The 19,493-nt window shown below is 40.2% G+C and overlaps 1 protein-coding gene and 1 long non-coding RNA gene across 6 annotated transcripts in view; one reads left to right on the top strand and one right to left on the bottom strand.

The window, feature by feature from the left end:
- The window catches only part of LOC138748883 (uncharacterized), a 29,431-nt gene extending 16,923 nt beyond the window's left edge, over positions 1–12,508 (top strand). Inside the window, exons 2-5 of one of the 5 annotated variants that reach the window (XR_011348297.1) lie at positions 6,138–6,212; positions 7,918–8,007; positions 8,825–8,898; positions 11,267–12,508. This is a non-coding gene — a long non-coding RNA (uncharacterized lncRNA). Of the gene's footprint in view, positions 1–3,689; positions 3,894–6,137; positions 6,213–7,917; positions 8,008–8,824; positions 9,088–9,108 lie in introns of those variants that run through there. The other 4 variants (XR_011348296.1, XR_011348301.1, XR_011348298.1 and 1 more) reach the window with 4 other exon arrangements.
- Positions 12,509–17,244: 4,736 nt separating this feature from the next.
- On the bottom strand, positions 17,245–19,119 carry foxq1b (forkhead box Q1b). Its single transcript, XM_069909746.1, has one exon. It carries the CDS (start codon positions 18,837–18,839, stop codon positions 17,877–17,879), a length of 963 nt encoding a protein of 320 aa, XP_069765847.1. The 5' UTR covers positions 18,840–19,119; the 3' UTR covers positions 17,245–17,876.
- Between the last annotated feature and the right edge of the window lie 374 nt (positions 19,120–19,493).

The following is a 19,493-nucleotide window of genomic DNA, read 5'->3' as shown; positions in this document are numbered from 1 at the left end:
GCAGGGGCCGCAGTTGCTGGCACCGCTAGCATCACAGTAGGCAGACGGCAGCAAACTGACCTGGAGGAAGAAGAAGCAGAAGAAAATACTGACAACAATATTACTGAGAGTGAAGAAAGCTGTACAAGTTTGGAAGATGAGGAACAACAAATTGATATAGCATCTGGCAAGGGTTAAAAAAAGGAAAAAGAAGGACTAAATACACTTTGGACAAGGCTTTGGACAAGAAAGAAAAACATAGAAATAAAAATACTTACTCTCACAAATGGAACTTCCAAATTTAGATTAAGAATAACTGGAAGAACTCAATGCTCCCTTTACCCAGATGGTGATAAGGGAAGCATTGAGATTATTTCAGGTTAATAAGTCTCTGGGGGAGGTTAGGTTTCCCCCTGAATTTGATGCCTCATTTTATGGAGGTGTTAGATCAGGTGGTGGAGACTCATACACTCCTGGAATCATTCTCAACATCAATAATTACACTGATACCTAAAAAAGATAAGGAGCCACTGAAACCATCATCTTACAGACCTATTTTATTATTGAATTCTGATTATACAATCATTGCCAAAGCCTTGGCAAATAGACTGGCAAAATTCTTACTAAAATTAATAAATATGGACAAAACAGGTCTTGTCAAAAAGAGACAGTCTGCTGATAATTCAAGCAGATTGTTTAGTGTAGTTCATCTGGCTCAAATGAGAGGTGATTTGAGTGTATCTGTGCCCCTAGATGCAGAAAAGGCATTTGATAGATTGGAATCAAACTTTTTATTTAAAGTGCTAGAAAGATTTGGATTAAGACATCATATCATGAACCTAAAGCTAAAGTAGTAACTAATGGACAAATTTCTCCAGCATTCCATTTATCTAGATCCAGGCAGGCAAGGATGTCCACTACCTCTGGCTCTCTTTATACTGGCTATAGAACTCAGGATCCAGACACTGAGGGTTTTAGGGTTAACCAGGAGAAATACAAGATTAATTTATTTGCAGATGATGCATTGATATACTTGACAGAACTAGCAACATCATTACAGAAACTGCACTCAAAACTGGAAGAATATGGAAAAGTCTCAGGTTATAAAATAAATTGTGATAAAAGTGAAATTATGCCGCTTACAGTTGGGGATTATAGTCTTTGTCAAAGAAATACTCAATTTAAATGGCCATTAAATGGCATAAGATATTTAGGGATCAAAACAGATAATAATTTACAGAATTTATATAAATTAAATATCTCCCCTTGCTTAAAAAAGTTGAAGAGGACTTGAACAGGTGGATGGTTCTGCCTATAATACTAGTTGGCAGTCAATTGTGTAAAATGAATATATTTCCAAGAGTACAATATCTCTTTCAGACATTACCTTTATCACTACCTCAGAGGTTTGTTCAGGAACTAAATAAACATGTCAGAAAATTTTATGGAAGGGTAAGATGGCTAGAGTCTCCATAGAAAAGTTAACATGAAAATATGAGTTGGGAGGTTCTACAGCTCCCAGACTAAATTCCTTACCTCCCTATTTAAGGGAGGAGGTGAATCTTCATGGGTAAAAATAGAACTGTATAAAGTGGGAGAGAAGATAGCAGAAGATTTTATATATAAATGGGATCCAAAATTAATCTCTGGTGAGAAAGAAGCCCTCTTGTTAAAACATTTAATTAATATCTGGAGTAAAATAAACCATCAGATGGTGCTAAGGGGGAAATATCTCCAAAAACACCCCTAAGATAGACTTATACCCCAAACAATGGGGAATAAGATTTTAGATATCTGGTTCTGAAAAGGGATCAGGTTAGTTGAGGATTGTTAAGTGCAGGAGCAATTTATGTTATTTGAACAATTAAAAGCAAGTATGGTATTGTTAATCATACAATATTCTGCTATTTTCAATTAAGGGCATATTTAAGGGATAAACTGGGCCCAACAATGACTCTATCAAAATATAGTAATGTGGAGACTATGATTTGAAAGGGAAATATGAAAAAAATTTACTTCAGCAATGTATGTATTACTTCAAATGGGAACCCCTAAACAGGGGGTAAGCAAGTCTAGATAGAGATGGGACTCAGACTTAGATATAAGCACTGGTGATCAAAATTGGTCTGATTTATGCTGGGACTGAATGACAAACACAATAAATATAAGATACAGATTTGTGCAATGTAACTTTCTGCACCAGTAATATATCACACCGCAAAATAAAGCTAAATAAATTAAAGTCAGATATGTTGGCTCAATGCTTTAGATGTTGTGAGGAGATAGGAACTTTTTTACATTTGACAAGGATATGTTCCAGGGTAAGACCCTTTTGGAAAAATCTAGGGAGCCTTTTGGAACAAATTACAGGAACCCAATTTCCACAGAACCCAGAATTATTCTTAATGGGGAATATTTGAGATTGTCCCAACATCAAATAATATTTATTAAGATCGTACTGGCAGTGGCCAGGAAATGTATTGTGGTTATCTGGAAGTCTGATTAACACCTAGGTGTAGCCAATTGGAATGCAGAAATGTTCCCCTTGAGAAAATTATCTATAATCTGAGAAATAAGTATGACATTTTCTTACAAATATGGCAGCCATATTTGCAAAACACAGCTGTAAATCTTTAATTGCTTCTCATCTCACCCATGAGACTCATGCTGCTAACCCCTTGAGATCTAAATAAATTTTGAAAATGTGAAATTTGTGGGGTGGATGACGGACTCCTGACAATTCCTGTTTATTTATTTCTTTCCTTTCTTTTTCTTTCTATTCTTTTCTTCTCTTTTTTTCATCTCCTTATTTCTTTCTTTGGGGCTTATTTCTTTTCTTTACCTTATTTACTTTTCATGGGAGGGTGGGGGGAAATAGGGATCATAGTCATCATGTATCAAAGATTATAATTTTTTACTTTGTATCCAATTTTTATTCTGTTCTTGTTGATTTCATGTTTGGCATATAAAATTTAAATAAAATATAAAAAAATATGTTTGCCAGTAGGATTTCAATTTAGAATGACTCTTTCCTAACCCCAATACAAGTCTTTTAAACAAAGTCTGGTGGGGTGGTGTGGCTTAGTGTTCCTTGCAGTTTCATAGTCCCTTACAGATTCAGCCTGTCTGCTAGTCTTGTCTGTCACTGCGACTGTCGCAGGATCTGGTATGGCATAGTTATCAGTTCCTGGCTGGTGTCTTGTGCAACAGTTGGTGCCGTGGTGCTGTTCGGGTCAGTTGGAATTTGGGCGCTGATCGTGGGGCCGGTTGGTTAGGGTGACTGGGGGAAGGATTGGCCAGTCGGTTGAGGGGTCTCCTGCAAGTGTCAGGTCCCGGATGGAGATGGTGTCCTGTTGACCACCCTGATACTTAATCAGAGAGTCAGTTTTGTGGTGTCTGATGTGTCTTCGGAGCAGCACAGGCCCAGGGTTTGACAACCAGGACAGTAGTGTGGTTCCAGATGCCAATTTCCTGGGGAAGGATAAGAGCCTTTCACGCGGTGTTGCGCCCGTGACCATACAGAGAGGGGACCTGGGAGCATGGAGAGCGTCGCTGAGGGTTTCTTGCCACCAGGAGGTGGGTAGTCCTTTTGATTTAAGGGCTAAGAGAACTGCCCTCCAAACGATGGCATATTCCCTCTCTACCTGTCCATTCCCCTGGGGGTTATAGCCCATGGTCCTGCTCATGGCTATGCTCTTGGCCAACAGGTACTGGCACAGCTCCTCACTCATAAAGGAGGACTCCCGGTCACTATGGATACAACAGGGGTATCCAAACAGAGCAAAGATGCAGTGTAGTGCTTTTATGTCTGTGGCCTTGTCATATCTTGGAAGGTATACATTCCTGTTGGTGGATGGGAGGGGTTCCTTAAAGTCCATACTCAGCAGCTCCTAGGGACAGGTGGCTTTGATAAGGTGGGTTTTTTCCAGCCAGTAGAACTGGGGTTTGCTCTCGGTATAGACCAAGCAGATGTGTGTCAACTCCCCGATGTCTTCGACACAGTAGGGGAGGTTGCAGATTCTAACAAAGTTGTAGAGCCTGGTGACTCCAGGGTGGCAGAGGTTGTTGTAGAGGACTCAGAGACAATCTAGCTGTGCGTTGGCGCATGTCTCCCGGGACATGGCATTGGGAGGCTCATTGAGCTTCCTGGGCTGGTACAAGATTTCGTGGTTGTAGGTGGATAGCTCAATTTTCCCCCTCAGTATCTTGTCATTCTTAATTTTTCCCCGCTGTTTGTTGTTAAACATAAAAGGGACTGCATGTTAGACAGTCAGCAGGATGAATGGTTTTCTGGCAAGGTAGTGCCTCCGATGGGCCACAGCTTCCACTTTGGCTTGGGCTTCTTTCTCAATGGCTGAGTGCCAAAGCTTGGTGGCCTGGAGGGGGATGGATTTATCTACAGCATGCATTGCTGCCTTGGCGATGTCGGCTTTGATGCATGTTAAAGCAATTTGGGTTTCTGCTGACAGGGGGAAAGTGGACAATTTCACCAGGGTGTGGGCTCTGTCTGCATAATCAGGAATGCACAAGGACCTTTTCAGGGCCTTGAGGGTCTAGGGTAATGAGACTTTCAACAGGGGATGCATGTGGTCTGGATCAGGCCCAATGATGTCACTCTCACCACGCAGCCCAGGATGGCCTGCCTTGAAGGGCTAAAGACATACTTCTTTTGGTTTTAGGTCAGATTGAGGCTTTTGGCCGCCTGGAGAAACTTGTGGAGGTTGGCATCATGGTCCTACTGGTCATGGCCACAGGTGGTCATATTGTCCAGATAGGGGAATGTGGTCTTGAGTCCATATTCATCGACTATGTAGTCCACTTCCCTCTGAAGGAATGCAGAGGCAGTTGTAGAGGTGGCTGCCTGCCTTGAAGGCAATGTATGGGCTGTCTTCCAGCCAGATTGGTAGTTGGTGTTGTCAACTTGAGGTTGATGTTTGAGAAGACCTGTAACTGGCTGATCTCGTTGTCCATGTTGGTGATGTGGGGGAGTGGGTAGGTGTCCAGCAGGGTGAAGTGGTTTAGGGCCTGATTATCACTACTTGGGCTCTCCATGGGCTGGGGCTGGGTCGTATGACCCTTTCCGCTAGGAACCGTTTGACCTCTGCTTTAATGAATGCTCTGTCACCAGGGCTGTACTATCTGTGAGTTTCTTGAACAGGGCAGTAGTGGAGAGTAGTGAGACCACAGGTCGTATTTAGGGAGGTTGGCTGGTTGGTGTTGCAGACTGTGAGGGGCAGGTGGGGGCAATTGAACTGCATGCGGATGCTCTGCAGCTGGCAGTGGAAGTCCAGTCCCAGTATGAGGTGGGCATGATCAGGAGTTTAAAATTCCTGTACTCGGTGCCCTGCACAGTCAGCTGATCTCGGCTGAGTGGGATTGGAAGGCTAAGGAGACTTACATTGCATCGGGGTTACAACGAAGGAGTATTGCTGTACAGAATCCAGGTGGATGCTTCCTGTGTCAAATAAACTGTTCGTAGGGTGGCCATTTACCTTGACACTCATCATGGCTTTGGCCAGTTGGTGAGGGCTGTCTTAGTTGGGGATGATGGAGGCAAGTGTGTGGTCACTGTCTGGGTCGCACTCGCCAAAATGGCTGCCCCCATGTAGTGCATGCAGTGTTGTCCCTTGTCGCCGGAAGTGAAGCTAGAAGTGGTGCCACCCTGGCTATTGTTGCTGGGGCCCCATCAATCCATCTCCGGTCACCGTAAGTGGCGTCTGAGGTGGAGCCAGAAATGGGGTGATCCAAGATGGCGACAGCTGTCAGCCGCATGTGGCGCTGCTGGGGAAGGTTGGAACCTACACACTTTTGTATCGTGCATTTCTGGCACTCGATAGCGGTGGCAGTGATGTGGGACCCCATGTCCCAAGATGACAGTGCCCGCGTCCCCCATGCTGTGGCTGTGTTACCTGAAGAGAATGCTTTGGCATTTCATTGCGCTGTCTCTAGCGATTTAGCCACGTCCACTACTTCCTGCATGCTCCGATCACCCTTTTCTAGTAGCCTCAGTCTGACGTAGTCAGAGCTGAACACATGCGTCCTGTATTAGGCCTTCGAGATGGGCAGCAGCAGAGACCTCCTGGCATTTGCAGATTCGCCCCAGCTGCCACAGTATCCACATATATTCATCAATTGACACATTGGGTGCTTGTTTTTAGCTTCCTGGGAGGAATCGTGAATATATGACGTTAGTCGGTGCCTGATTGATTCTGCAGGAACTCCACCACTTTAGAGTAAGTAGTAAAGTCTCTTATCATTTGGAAAACCCAGTGGCCGACTTGAGCACTTCCCTCTTGTCTTCCTCACCTTTTTGTGTATTGATAGTGTGCCTCATGAATACATTGTGGCAGTGCACCTACTGGTTGAATTTAATCAAGACCTCCGTATCCTTAAGGTCGGTGTCTAATCTATCCGCCCATACTACCTTGTCCATAGCCTAAAATTAAGGTGATTAAATTGTGCTACCAATCAACCACAGACAGAGAATCATGATTAATAGGCTTTAATCACCTTAAAGTGTCAGCACAGCTTGCTTGTTGCTGGCCCGGTTCTAAGGCAGATACTGAGTTGGGGGGGTTTGGGCATGACAGGTTTTATGGGGATATCTGGTAGGGAGGAGTCACAGGTTCAGGGGGCAGGCCAACCCATACAGTACACACATACATCTATACATATAATGGTAGTACCACACTATTCAAACATCCAATCATGTCCCTCCACTAAAGTGTATTGATTTCCCCTCTTCCTTTGTGAGATAATTTGATGTTACCAATCTGTCAAAGTATGCTATTTAAATATGCTATGTTAAAATATTTTAATAAGGCATGACATGGGCCACATTAAGTTTCGGAATCTGAATTGATCTTCGTTATGTAGGGTAACTTTGAGTTTTTTTGTTAATCTCGTCTATTTCTATAAAGATATAATTAGGAAGATTAGAATTAAATGAAGCAAAGTACAGTACATCTGTGACATGATTAGGATTAAGAAAAACATATCAGGGGATCCATGATATAATAATTAGTTTTCAATGAGATAATCATTTGATTCATGTTGTTATTTCATCTGAATGGATAAAATGTTTTCATTGTTGAATGCAGACCTTTCATTTTTGTTTTGGTGATCTCAAATGATGGGCATTATTGTCTTTGAGGATAATCTTTGATTGAATTTTATTTTACTGCAGGATTTCCCTCAGCTCTTTTTGAGAACAAGCTGACTGCCTTCCGTTCATTTGGTTACCTATCCACATTACCTATCCCGTTGCTGGGGTCCTAATAACTATGTTACCTCATTTGCCCCTCTGTTGACCATTTTCCTGTTCGTTATAATCTCCTCTTGTCATGGACTTGGTGATCTGAGTATCAGATTCCCTGTGCAGACTGCTTAGTTATTTGATTGTTTGCCTTTCTGCTCACAATTACAAAAGCTACTTCCTCAATACTCATCCTTGAGTTATTTGTCTCCCTATTTACATGATGTTTACCTGTCCACTCCATTCTTCGCACTTCCTCCTTCTGAATCCCTGCTTGTGAATTCTAAGATGCTCTATTATCTGTGCTGATTTATCCTCTTCTATCCCAATGGACCACGATAGTGATTTATCTGTTTATTAAGCCTCTTACTTTGAACATTACCCATGTGACCTTACATCTCACTATTGAGATTTAACAATTGAGAACAGAGAATTTGATTGCAATATTGTTCCAGTAGCAAGACTGTGATATGACAGTATGTTGTTTTAATAAACTGATATTGGACAGATTGCTTATATTATTTAAATGTTAAAAAAATTAAAATTTAGCTGATAAATAAATCAATAATTTTAATTATTTAGGCTGAGAAATTAATGTTGATAGTTGGTAATAATTTTATATTTTTTTAAATGTTCCTTAAAACTATCTTCTTTTTACCAAACTTAATCTTCTAAATTCCCAGCTCCTTGTATGACTGGTGTCAGATTTTGTTTGACATCTCTCTTGTGAAGCACCTTGGGATGTCATACCTTATAAAGGAGAATACATAAATGTAAGTTGTGTTTACATCATATGCACCGAAACAATATGTGGCATTAAGCATCAATGTCAAGATAGCAATATGTAATGTTTATATTTTAGTATATTATATAAAACCACACTGTTTGATTTTACACATGTACATTACAGTTAGTCATGAAATAATTTTTTTTGTGTATTAATAGTGTTCACTAACAGTTAATGTTTCATACTTTATGGTACTGAAAATAAACCTTAAATAACTGTTAACATAAATGTTTGGCAGCTCCAGGTAATTCCAGACTCCCTGGGGCAGTCATAAATTCCAGCTCCCACAGTTGAGATTATTTAGATGCCAATAAAAATGATCCTACTGAAGTATTAATACAGCATCACTAAAATAGCGACTTAAGAACTGACTATGAAACTTGTATTTGTTCCAAATTTTCAGTTGTGATCAGTTGAATGTTATAAAATCAATGTGGATGTTGGAAATCTAAAACAAGAACTGAAATTGATAGGAATGCTTTGCAGGTGAGGCAACAATAGTGACAAGAGAAGTTGAATTGACATTTCATTCAGGTCAATGACCTTTCATAAACACTGAGAATGCATTTGACCTCGATGGCTAACCCTGTTTCTCTTCAAATGCCAGTCAACCTTCAGTGCTTTTCTGGTAAACTTTGTCTGCACTTTTCCACTAAGGCATGTTTAGCTATTCTTACTTTTTGAATGAAACAGTTGTGATTGTACTTCTTCATTATTGCAAGAAAAAAATTATGCAGATAGCCATGAAATATGATACAAGGTTTTGTTTTCACTTGATAATCTGTCCTTCTGTGTTTACAAAGCACCGATAATCAAATGGGATTGAAGAAAGGCTGAGTGAAAACGGGATCTGAGATTAGCTGATATGATGGCGAAGGTATGGCGCACTGACGCTCTGATAATAAAACATGCAAAAAAAAAAAATTGGATAATGTTTCATGATATGTTCTGATTAATCTATTGTTTGAGATATGGGTACTTCCTTTCTCTTCAAATACTGCTATATCCAGATGTTCAGTTAATTCTATTTATTACTCATTAAACACAGATGTATTCATTACAATGTTTATTTTATTTTTTGATTTAGCATAAAGTGGTCAGGATTTTAATATATGCCCAAACTGCCTTCGACTTCCATCTTGGATATGTCAACCATTTCCATCTTTGCATCAATTCACCAAGCACTGAAACTTTAATTCAAGCCTCAATGGTAGAAACTCGTAGGCAAAGAGCTCACGCACAAACTCCTTTCTCAGGAACATATAATCTTGTCTGGAACTGCAGTAAAGTACAAAGGCAAGTCTTCCTTTTCATAATTGAACTTATCCCCAGGATGAGAATTAAGATCCTTTTCATGAAGTGGAGGGGAGGTGAATATTATATTTATCCTTCACTACCAACAGCAAAAATCATTCTCTCACTGCTGATTGTGAACAGTGGTTTACTGTACTTTTCCACATTAACACAATGACTGCACTTCAAAAATACTTAACTGTGCTTGAAGAAATCTTGAGACATTGAAAAGTGCTCTATGTTGCACCATATTTTTAAAAGATTCAAGAGCTCACTAAACAAAATATTTGACATTTCCAATCATATGCTTATGTTGATCATTATCACTTTGTTTTGCGACCTGCTTCAGATCTGCAACATCCTCAACACTATTCTCTTGTTCATTTTATCTTCTTTTTCTCCATAGTCAGTTATGCATTCAGATGGTTTGGAATTAAGGCACCTGATCAATGATCTGGAAATTTAACTGCTGCACCATCCTATCCACTGTAGCATTCAAAGTGCAGATGGCTAAGTATCTGCACAGTGCTGTGGAGTGGGACAAGATAGTTTGTCAGTGGCAAGGGAGTGAAGGCAAATATTGCATATGCAACAAACAATCCAGTATATAAATCAAGGTTGTAATCTGATGAGAAAATTCTCCATAAACAAGGTTCAATATTTCTTTATTGTCATGAAATGATACAGAAAATGTAATATTACACAAAAATTCCTTTTGCATGGTGTAAGAGATGCCATTAGCATTGCCCAGCATCCCTTACAGTAAGAGAGAAAGAGCAACAAATGAGAGTCCTTCAGAGACATTGAGTGTTTGTCGATTCACCTTCAGTGCTCCTATTCAATCCCATTGGCAATCTGGCCTCAAGATCCAAACCTCCGACATGATCAAGAAGCCTTCAGCATCTGAGGCCCTTCGGTAGTCCTTCTTGCCCTCAGTACCCTCACGAATCATGGTTCTGATACCAATACCTGGCTCCCATGAGCCAATATCCAGCCGCTCACAGCCTGTGTGGATCTTTCAACCACTGGACCTCATTGATCAGGTGCCACTCACAGCAAAACACAAGAAGTTCCAAATGTGGTCTAGTAAGGGACTTGGACTTGCCAGCATCTTTTCCTTCCCTTTTGTCTGTGGTTTGTTACATAGGGTTCGTGGTTTGTTACATAGGGTCCATGGTGAGTAAAGGAGCATTAAAATGGTATGTGTGAGGAAAAGAAAGAGCCTTAATTAATTAATTCCACATCAGTCAAGTTTATGTAACACTGGCAGACAGGCTGAGATTTACCTTTTATTTTTAACCTTCCGGAGGCTCGAGGGTTTCCATTCTAAAAATGACAAAAAAATGCAAGGATTGAAACATTTTTTTTCTCATTGACCATAATTGATGTTGCGACCACATAAATCTTAAGTTTCTATTTAAAAGCAGCAATGTGTCATTGGTTCTATGGGACAAGTTCTATATTCTTTTCATTCTCTGTCTAAAAGACATCTTTTCTTTGATCAGACAATGACAGTCATATATATTATGTTCCCTTCCTACAAGATTTCTATTATGTTCACTTAACTTTTCTATCCCAGAGAAATTGCTCCAAATTGGTTCCATGTTTATTGATTGTCTTTTTAGTTTCAATGACAATGAATAATGAGTTTATTGTCATACACATTATTACAATGTACATATGTGCAAGAATTCTTATTTGCTGCAGCCAAACAGGTAGCTGTAAAGAAAATCTATAATTGAATTAAATTAAAAGAGACATTAGATATATAAATAGATAATAAATATTCACATTAATCCTTGTGTATAAAGGGTGTGCAGGTAGTTCTTTTGTACTATTGGAAAATCTATGAGTCAGTTCCAAGGGGAGGTTCAAAGTTTGACAGCTGATGGAAAGAAGCTGTTCAAACCAGGAAGTACTGATTTTCACCCTTTTATACCTTCTACCTAAAGGTAGCTGTGAGAAGAGGTTGTGACCAGGATGATGTTGGCTGCTTTCTTGAGGCAGCGCTTCCCATCAATGTCTGCAATGGTTGGCCAGTCAGAGCCTGTGATGGTCTTATATATATATTAGCTACACTCTGTAACTGTTTCATTCCTGGGCATTTGTATTGCCAAAGCAGTTTGTGATGCAACTAGCCAATATACTTTCCACAATTCACCTGTAGACGTTTGATGGCGTATCCAATAGCATGGCAAATCTCTTCACACTCCTTAATAAGTAGTTGGTGTGCCCTCTTCACAGTTGCCTCAATGTGCTGGATTTGGGAAAGGTTTTCTGAACTATAGACTCCACGAACTTGAAGGTTCCGACTCTCTTCACCTCCTTTTCATCAATGCAAAAGGGTGTGTGGCCCATGTGTATCTCTTTCTTAAAATAAATCTTGGTCTTGGTGATGTTGAGAACAAAATTGTTGTTCGGACACCACCCAGCTAGGTTCTCGATCTCAATCCTTTAGTTTGACTCATAATTTCTAGTCATTTTTCCAACAATGCAGGTATCATCAGGGAATATGTAGTTTGCGTTGGTTCTGAACTTGGCTATGTAATTATAGAGTCACCTAGTGGACTAAACACACTGCCTTGGTGTGTCCCTGTGTCGATAGTCAGTGAGAAAGTGGTGATGTTTCTGATCTACACTAACTGGGGGTCTGGTAATGAGGAAATTGAGGATCCAGTTGCAGAGGGATGGACAGAATCCCATGTTCTATTGGCTATGTCATGAGATTTGCTGTGGTGATCTGTAGTGAGTGACAAACAGCCTGACATACGTGTTCCAGTGATCAGGGTGATCTAACACAGAGTGGATGTACAGCAAGATGGCATCTGGCATTAACCTGCTTTGTTGATCGGTGAACTGAAGTAGGTCTAGTTCCTTCTAGAGAAAGGAACTGATTAATTTCATAACCAATTTCCTGAAGTACTTCATCATGGCAGATATCAATGCCACCAACTCTTAGTCAGTGAGGCATGTCACCTAGCTCTTCTTGCACACTGGAATGATGTATGCTCTTTTGAAGCAAATGGGAATTCTGAACAATGTAGCGGGAGGCTGAAAATGCTTACAAAAATTCCAGCCAGTTGGTTTGTACAGGTTTTAAGGCCAATCGCTTTCTGAGGATTTGCCCCCCTGAAGATTCTGATCTCTTCAGCTTCAGCCTCAACTGGAGGCTGTAGTGGGGTGGGGGGGGGGGGTCATGATGGTTCTTGTAACATTGGTTTCATTAGCTTAGGAAAGGGTGGACAAACATGGATTGTTTTTGTTGGAGCAATGAGATTGAGGGAGCAACCTAATGGAAGTTCATAAGATTATGAGAGGCATAGGTAGGATTGATAGTCAAAATAATTTTCTCAAGTTGTAAATGTCAAATATTCAAGAACATTGGAGGGGGAAACTTAACAGAGATTTGTGGGACTTTTTTTAAAATAGAGAGTGCCTGGAAAATGCGATTCGGGAAGTAATAGAAGCAGATACAGTAGCAACATTTAAATTATTTTTAGACAGACATTTGAACAGAGAGGGAAGAGAGGGAGATGGATCATGTGCTGGCATCTGGGCTTTGTTGGATTAGCATTATGGCTGGTGTAGACTTGATGAGCCACTGGCCTGATCTATTATCTATTATCTATGTCCTATGTCCTTTCTTCAATGGAGTGTGAAAATGTGATTTATGATGTAATCTGAAATTTATGCCATTCTCAGATGTTTATTGTGTTAATGACTCAGAATTTTAAGGCTTATAGAATGTAATGTACCTCAAAATCCAATGGACAAAAGAAGGAGTGGTGGAGCTAAAAACTATTTTGTTCTAGTGTTATTGACTGTGCATTGTACATTTTGGTTTGTATTGTTTGAAATTATGTAACAGTATTAAAATATGAATTGCAGTCTGATCCACATATATATCTTTCAAATAAAATATGGAGATTTTTTTCCATGAATTTGCTAAAGATTTGCTGTACTATGTTGATTAAAAAATGGCTTCGTAACTTGTAAGGTTTCCATGCTATAGTCTCAATCCTCCCTGGATTGTAAGATTTGACTTCAGTTTAAATCTCAAATGAAAGACAGTACAATAGTACCCGAATTTTGTATTGGGCCATCAACCTGAACTTTGTGGAATTGAACTTAATACCTCAAACCTCTGACTAAAAGTCCAGAATCTTACTCATACACACTTTCTCAAATACTGACAAAAGCAAATCTTACTCATTGAAATTAAATAAATTACATTAACAAAAAAAAACCCACACCAATATGAAGTAGTTTAGTTGTTTAGGAGGTACATCTGGATTGCATGCTCCACATTTAGGTTGAAGTGAAACCCAAAAGTCTTCAGATCCTGACTGTAGTAAAAACACAGAAATGCTAGAAGAACTCAGCAAGACTCACAGTGTCCATAGGAGGTAAAGACATATAACCAACATTTCGGGCCTGAACCCTTCTTCGAGGTATTATTTCCACCAGTATTTCTGTGCTTCCACATTTAGGTTGCCTCTTGCCTCTGGGATTGCATTAAAAAATATCAAAGTCACTTTACTCAGTAGACAGACTATTTAATGAGAGGGGGAATGGAATTTACACCAATTTATGCGAACAGAAGCAGAGTAAATTTATTAGAAAAGTGCTGAGCAGAGACCTGATAAAAGCTTACAAAATTATAAGGGGCATTGATATGCAGACATTCATAATCTTTTTTTTTCCTTGGTAAAAATGTAACATATCAGAGATATGCCTTTATGTATAGGAGTTCAAAGGAGATGTACAGGGCAATTTTGTTTTCACACAGGTGCCTGGAATGGCTGTCAGGAGTGGTGGTGGAATCAGATACAATAGTTTAAGAAACTTCCAGGTAGACACTTAAATACTTGTGGGATATGTTTCATTTGCAAGTAGCACAGTTTTACTTTAAGTTGGGGATCATATTCAGCTCAGACTTATGGAATGAATTGTCTGTTCCTATGCCCTACTCTTCTATGTTCCACACAATCACTGTTACTATATGGAAAATCTCTCAGAAGATTTGTGTAGTTACTATAGAAAAATCCAGCTCAACAAGATTGTGTAATTTATCAGCGTAGATTGAGGGCTGAATTATGTTTGGACACCTGAATAAATTCTACTTCAAAATCATGTATGAAATCTCAACCATTTAGCAGAAAGAGGAAGTGGGACACAAATTTATTGTCTGATTTAAAAAAAATCTTCTGACAATGTAGATCTTTTTGAGTTATGTACTGAAATGTCAGTCTATGTTTCTTTGCTTTCAAGTCTCTTTGGTGAGCCCAGGACTCACAAAGACACATCGGGTCTCAAGTCCTATCCAAGGAATAGAGCAATGTTTTTTTTTGTGCATGCCTTATCATCCTATGTTTTACTTTAATTGTTGTAACTCAATGCACAAACTCAGCAACAAGTCATTAGAGACAAGTGTTGGTGCAAGATTTAAGGAGTTCCATCCTCTTTTGATTTATTAATTTCTCCATATGCATTCATTCTTTAGAGTCAGTTCTAATGCAGGACAAATGTTTTCGCTAGATTTTCACAGCTGGAGTGACATCTCTGCTGATCTGCAGAATTTGACAGAACTCCTCAGATAGGTCAGAAAGTTCACCAAGTAAAATCTGTTAAAATATTTTTGCAGACTTTATAAGGTCAATGTAAAAAGAGGGAAAGGTGAAAGCAGATCCAACAGTTGCTTTGGGGTATCCTCATTAATTTAAATTAGACATTAAAATCAAATTTCTATCATGTTCGATTGTCTTTTGTGTAGAATGAATTTGCATTTATGGATGTTTTTATTTCTGAGGGAACTGCACGGGGAGCTCAATGTATCTCATGTGAGCAACAACTAATTTCAAAGGAAGGTGTCACCATTTGGGTGAGGCAACTAGCATAGTTGGAACAAGATAATGGAATCGTCAAGGATGACCTTTAAAATGAGCAAGGTCAGGTAAATGGTCCAACCCTGGGCGAGCCGTGATGAATGCCGTTTGGCACAACTTCAAAATTATTTGATGTCTCGCTTTATGCCAACACTGACATCACTGGCCCTCCCAGTGACTGATTAAACATTCCTTTGGCACCGAGAACCTCCTTTTCATGTGCACAAGGCACCACAATTTAATAACAAGTTATTTAAAATAATCCCAGCTCTCTTTCATAAGCGGTTATCTTAATTGTTTAAACTGTGGCCAGGTACTGAATCACCGCAGTTCTATATTCTACATTGTTGCCTTGAGTAAACCATCTTAACTTTTTTTACAATCACACCTAGTCAAATTTGCAAGGGAGGTGTAACATTTACTGAAAATGAACCATATTAACATCCCAACAAATTCCAACATGGTGCTGGTGGAAGCATGTTGGCTAGGCCTTGTTGATCCAAATAAGAACTCATCTGGAGAGTGTCAGTCCAATTTCTAAATGTCTGAGCCCCTTTCCTGATCCCTGCTGTTTGAACAAATACCTTTACTATTCAATACCTCGCCTCATGATCGCCCTCCAACACTTGGGATACATTTGTTAAACATGTGTACATCATATCCACTCGAAATTCTTTAATTATTCGCTGAACAAATTTATTTTTCAAAGTAAGATAAATATTGGGATCTTCCTACTATCCTATTTTACATGGGAGCACAATGACTCTGCGGGAATACTCTGGTCTCGAAGTATTTGTAAAGGGAGTGCCTGAGAAGTGGTTAAACGAGATGGGCCAGTGAATGAATTGGAGAACGTGCACTGGTTATGAACTGCAGGGCAGCATACAGCTTGAGGCCCTAACCAGATACCTGTCCATGAGTTAGCTTGCACGTTTTTAAACATTCATTTCATTTTAAAAAATTGGAGCATATATTTGCGTGCTTTTCAACCTCGTGTGTGTCATTTCCATACTTGTACAGTTTTCAAAGCAACAGCATGAATTTTAAAAAAAGTCACGTGGAATATACACATCTCATTCATGTGTCAGACAGAATCCAACACCTTGGCTTGTAGACCAATTTAGTCAGATAAATGAACAGCATTTCAACTTTGCAGAAATCGTTAACAAAAAAAGAAAATGCTGGAAATATTCAACAGTATATATGTACATTAAGGAATTAATAGGTGGATTACCTCCACATAGGCTTTGAAGTTGCGATAGAACATGTCTACATTTTCAAATCTCATTGACTCGGAATTCTAAGTGTGATCGATTAAGAATGTATTATTTGATAATGGGAAAATAAAATATCGGAATCTTTTAAATGCCCGCATCCTCTCGATTTGTTTGTATACCGACCACGAACTTGGACATCCTCCCGATACCTTCTCGTTAAAACTCTGTTAAGAAAAAAAAATTCTTCACAGTTTGGGATGGAATGCCCCCATATTAATCTCTGATGCGATCCACCCGAAAACATCTCCAGAATTTCGATCACCTGTGTGATCTGGAGGAAGTCTTCACTTTGTGAAAAGTTTCACTGATCCGCCTCTTGTTCATTTCATTCCCCCAGTTCAAATGGAATGAAAATCAGTACAATAGGATTCTGTGTATTTTTTTTTGTTTCGCGCTGATCCGAGGGTAATTTTTTTTTGCCATTCAAATTCGTGAAAATATGCTTAAGGAATCATTCACCACCCTTTCGTAAAGTGCTGGTTTGCAATAGATAATGACTGAATACACCTTTGGAAAACTTTGCTGGATTTAAGATGTAAACAACCTGCTCTGATTTTTCCAAGAGTTTGGCTCCACCCCAAACCTTTCAAGGCAGCCGTGTTTCATAATCTGATCTCTTGTATTTCAACACGCACAGGCGTTTATAAATAAGTCTCACGCGAATCCGATTCCTGTTGTTTAACTTTTTAAAAATATGATTGCCCCTTATCAAATCACAGAGATGAAACCGATCGATTGTCAAATTATTGCACGCAACAAGCAGCAGGGTTTATTATCAAAGCTTTTTTTTATTCGAAAATACAACGCCTCTGCGTCACCTCATAGAACAAAAAAAAGACACGAAAATCACCTGCTTATATTGGCAGTGGGGTCCCGTCTTTAGTAACAGGTCTGAGATTCATCAAACATACTCTCTCGATTCGAGCATGGTCAGTAATATTCTACACGAGATTGCTTATAAAAACAACATGATGAAAATGTTATCGCCAGTCTGGTTTTTTTTTTGTTGATTTTGGAAAACAAAGTTATAAATAGTTCTGTCTTTAAAAAAATTCGCAGCTACTTATTTTGGCACGCAGCAATGCCATCGTTCGCGGCAGAAATGATCTCACATTCTCGCTTTTTAAAAACGATTGATAACTTACTATAAATTCCCTTAATATACACACATATATATATATATATATATATAGTTCCTTTTGATAACGACCAGAGCAACTGGTCTTGTCAATATACACAACAGCAGGCAAATATCTGATCTAGCAATATTCGAACCGAGGCATTTCTCAGGTTCCTAACGGTGCTCGGGGTAAATTGCTCTATCATTAAGGCTCTAAACCAACAAAGGTGCACAAAAGAAGCTCCATATCTTCTTCCCTTAGAATTTTACAGGCAATCTTCTAAACAATCAGCGATTCGATTTTGTAAGGGTTATAGGGCGTAGGATGCACTGCCGTTGGCACTCCAATGCAAGAAAAAGTGTCTGAGATGGCAATCCTGTTCTGAAAAACCTTTGAGTAGAAAGGGTTGGCTCGGTGCTCCAGCAAGCTCTGCTCTGACGCAGAGAACCTGTAGGGCTGCAGCAGAGAGGAGGTACCCGGGCTAATGGGGAACAGTGGCGGCACTGGGGCTGCGGGAGGGTAGGAAAGGTACGGATAAGTTATCAGTGGTCTGTTGGACAAGAACAGTCTGCCAACATTGCAGGGCACTTTGGTTTCTGACACCTTCTCTTCTTGCCTTTGAAAAGGTGTGCTCAAGATGCTGTCAATTGCAAAAGAACTGGAAAATTTGGCATGGGATTCTTCTTCCTTAGTGGATGTCGAGAGAACTTCAGGCACGTGTTGGTCGCCGGGTTCCTTGAGGGGTTTGCGGCCAATGCGCTTCCTTCTGCGGCGAAACACCCCGTCCGCGAACGTGTACTCGCTATTCGGGTTCAGCATCCAGTAATTGTCTTTGCCCCAGGGTCTGGATGGATCGCGGAGCACTTTGACGAAGCAGTCGTTTAAGGACAGGTTGTGGCGGACTGAGTTCCTCCAACCTGTGTAGGTGCCTCGAAAGAAGGGGAATTTCTTCATCAGGTAGTCATTAATTTCGGCCAAGGTGAGACGACCTGTAGCCGAGTCCCTGATGGCCATGGCGATCAGGGCGATGTAGGAATAGGGCGGCTTGGGACGCCTGGTGTAGGTCTTGGATTTTCCCTCGGAGCACGAGTTTGTCGGTGGCGGACTATTCGCCACACAGTCTCCATCCGATCCCAGTTCCTCTGCCGCAGAGAGGGGCGAGGGTACACTGCCCTCCGAGTCGCTGCAAACTTCAGCGGGTTTACTCCCGAATCCCCTCTCCTTGAAAACTTCCAAACTCATGGTCGGGTTGTGTTTAATTTTTTTTCCCCCACAGAGACTTCCACTGATTCTGCTGAGTACCACAGGTATCAATGACCTTGGAAGACCGAGAGTCTTATTAGAGGATTGTTTCAATCAACATGGATGGTTTCGCTTCTGTTTCAGACAGCTCCTGTCCACCGCCACAAGTGAATGGAAAGCGGAGATCGCTTTCAGCTGAGATTGTTTTTGTCGAGACAGTTCCAGGAACCCAGGTAGTTCTTTACTGTCAGGGACAAATCCCTCAAGTCTCCAGAGACTCGCTCAGACCTGGGTAATATCAGCATCCGAGCCGTCCAACTCACACGGTGGGAAGGGGGGGGGGAAGTGGAATTGGAATCGAAGAGACACCAACTCGCTCCTGGCACTCTACCACTCACCAGACAGCTATTGATCTTTATTAGGAAAAGCAGTATATCGTGAATACCTTTCATCGAAGGGCTTCCGATACATCTGTTTTGAGATTGAACTTTATTATATAGCTCTCCCCCTACACCTGTTATGTGGACTCGCCCAAGGTTGCTGTGTGATTTGAATAGCGTGAAATTGACTGGGGTTGTTTCATATTTTATTATAGTAAATAAACCAGAAAGCGTGGTCCTACTGCACATCAGTCGCCCCAGTGAAAACAGTAAA

The sequence above is a fragment of the Narcine bancroftii genome, chromosome 1 (genome assembly GCF_036971445.1).
Source record: "Narcine bancroftii isolate sNarBan1 chromosome 1, sNarBan1.hap1, whole genome shotgun sequence".
Taxonomy (NCBI): Eukaryota; Metazoa; Chordata; class Chondrichthyes; order Torpediniformes; family Narcinidae; genus Narcine; species Narcine bancroftii.
The sequence above is the reverse complement of the archived record's forward strand: the minus strand, read 5'-3'. Positions and strand labels throughout refer to the sequence as shown.

Bases quoted from the DNA above. Each gene is read 5' to 3' on its own strand.
- foxq1b (XM_069909746.1), bottom strand. From the start codon at position 18,839: ATGAGTTTGGAAGTTTTCAAGGAGAGGGGATTCGGGAGTAAACCCGCT.